Source organism: Aplysia californica, unplaced genomic scaffold (genome assembly GCF_000002075.1).
Source record: "Aplysia californica isolate F4 #8 unplaced genomic scaffold, AplCal3.0 scaffold00026, whole genome shotgun sequence".
NCBI classification, from domain to species: domain Eukaryota; kingdom Metazoa; phylum Mollusca; class Gastropoda; order Aplysiida; family Aplysiidae; genus Aplysia; species Aplysia californica.
Genome location: NW_004797296.1, coordinates 2,176,978 through 2,177,995, shown reverse-complemented (window position 1 = coordinate 2,177,995; position 1,018 = coordinate 2,176,978). Strand labels below are relative to the sequence as shown.

The 1,018-nt window shown below is 37.9% G+C and overlaps 1 protein-coding gene across 1 annotated transcript in view; it reads left to right on the top strand.

Annotated features, from left to right (window-relative positions):
• Positions 1 to 1,018, top strand: part of LOC101861636 (neprilysin-1) — a gene marked incomplete in the record, with an annotated part of 31,137 nt that overhangs the window by 29,123 nt on the left and 996 nt on the right. The window contains 2 exon segments of the mRNA XM_035973258.1: positions 86 to 187; positions 624 to 700. Of these exon segments, the coding sequence (XP_035829151.1) occupies positions 86 to 187; positions 624 to 700 (179 nt within the window).

The following is a 1,018-nucleotide window of genomic DNA, read 5'->3' as shown; positions in this document are numbered from 1 at the left end:
GGGGGGTTCTTCGGGGTTTTTTCCCCTTTTTTCACCCCAGCCCCTACCCTTTTCCTCAAACTGTTTGTACGTTCTCTCTTTTAAGGCATACAAGAAATACAAGAACGAGCATGGACATACAGAGAAGCGTCTCCCAGGGCTATTACAGTTCAACAGCGATCAATTATTCTTCGTTAATTTTGCCCAGGTAAAACACGATTCAGTTCATACTATTATTTGGAGTCAGGTTTAGGTTTCAGCAAAATTTAATTTGGAAGAGTGACCTTTCGGAGGGGGCAGAATTCCTAGCTAGTAACGCTGAGATTTATAGCCCTTATCAAAGCAGTGTCAATGCAAGGTATATAGTTCTCACTGTTGAATCACCCAACCAACCAACCAACCGCAACCAAACAACCAACCAACCAACCAACCGCAACCAAACAACCAACCAACCAACCGCAACTGTACAACTAACCAACCAACCAATCAATCAATCAATCAGTCAATCAATACAGGGTCAATAAATAGTTGAATGAGTAGTTTAAAAAATAAAGAGATTGAATAATAAACAGAAAATACGTTTTTTATCTAACAATTAATTAACATGCATATTATCCTCATTTTTTGTCTTGTCATCTATCCAGGTGTGGTGTGGTGTCATGAGACCGGAGCAAGCCCTGGATCGCCTGAAGACTGGGGTTCACACCCCCGGGAGATTCAGGTAGATTGCAACAGATATTTCTTTCGGTCTTTCTTTTGGTTAAAAAACATGGCAATAATTCAATTAAATGAGTTTTATCAATACAACCACCACCACAAACAACAACAACAACAGCAACAACACTAATATCAACAACAACAGCAACAATAACAACAACAACAACAACAACAACAATAACAAAAACAGCAACAACAACAAAAACAATAAAAACAAAAATCATCACCTTCATCATCATCATCATCATCACCATCATCATCATCATCATCATCATCATCATCATCATCATCATCATCATCATCATCATCATCATATTATTAT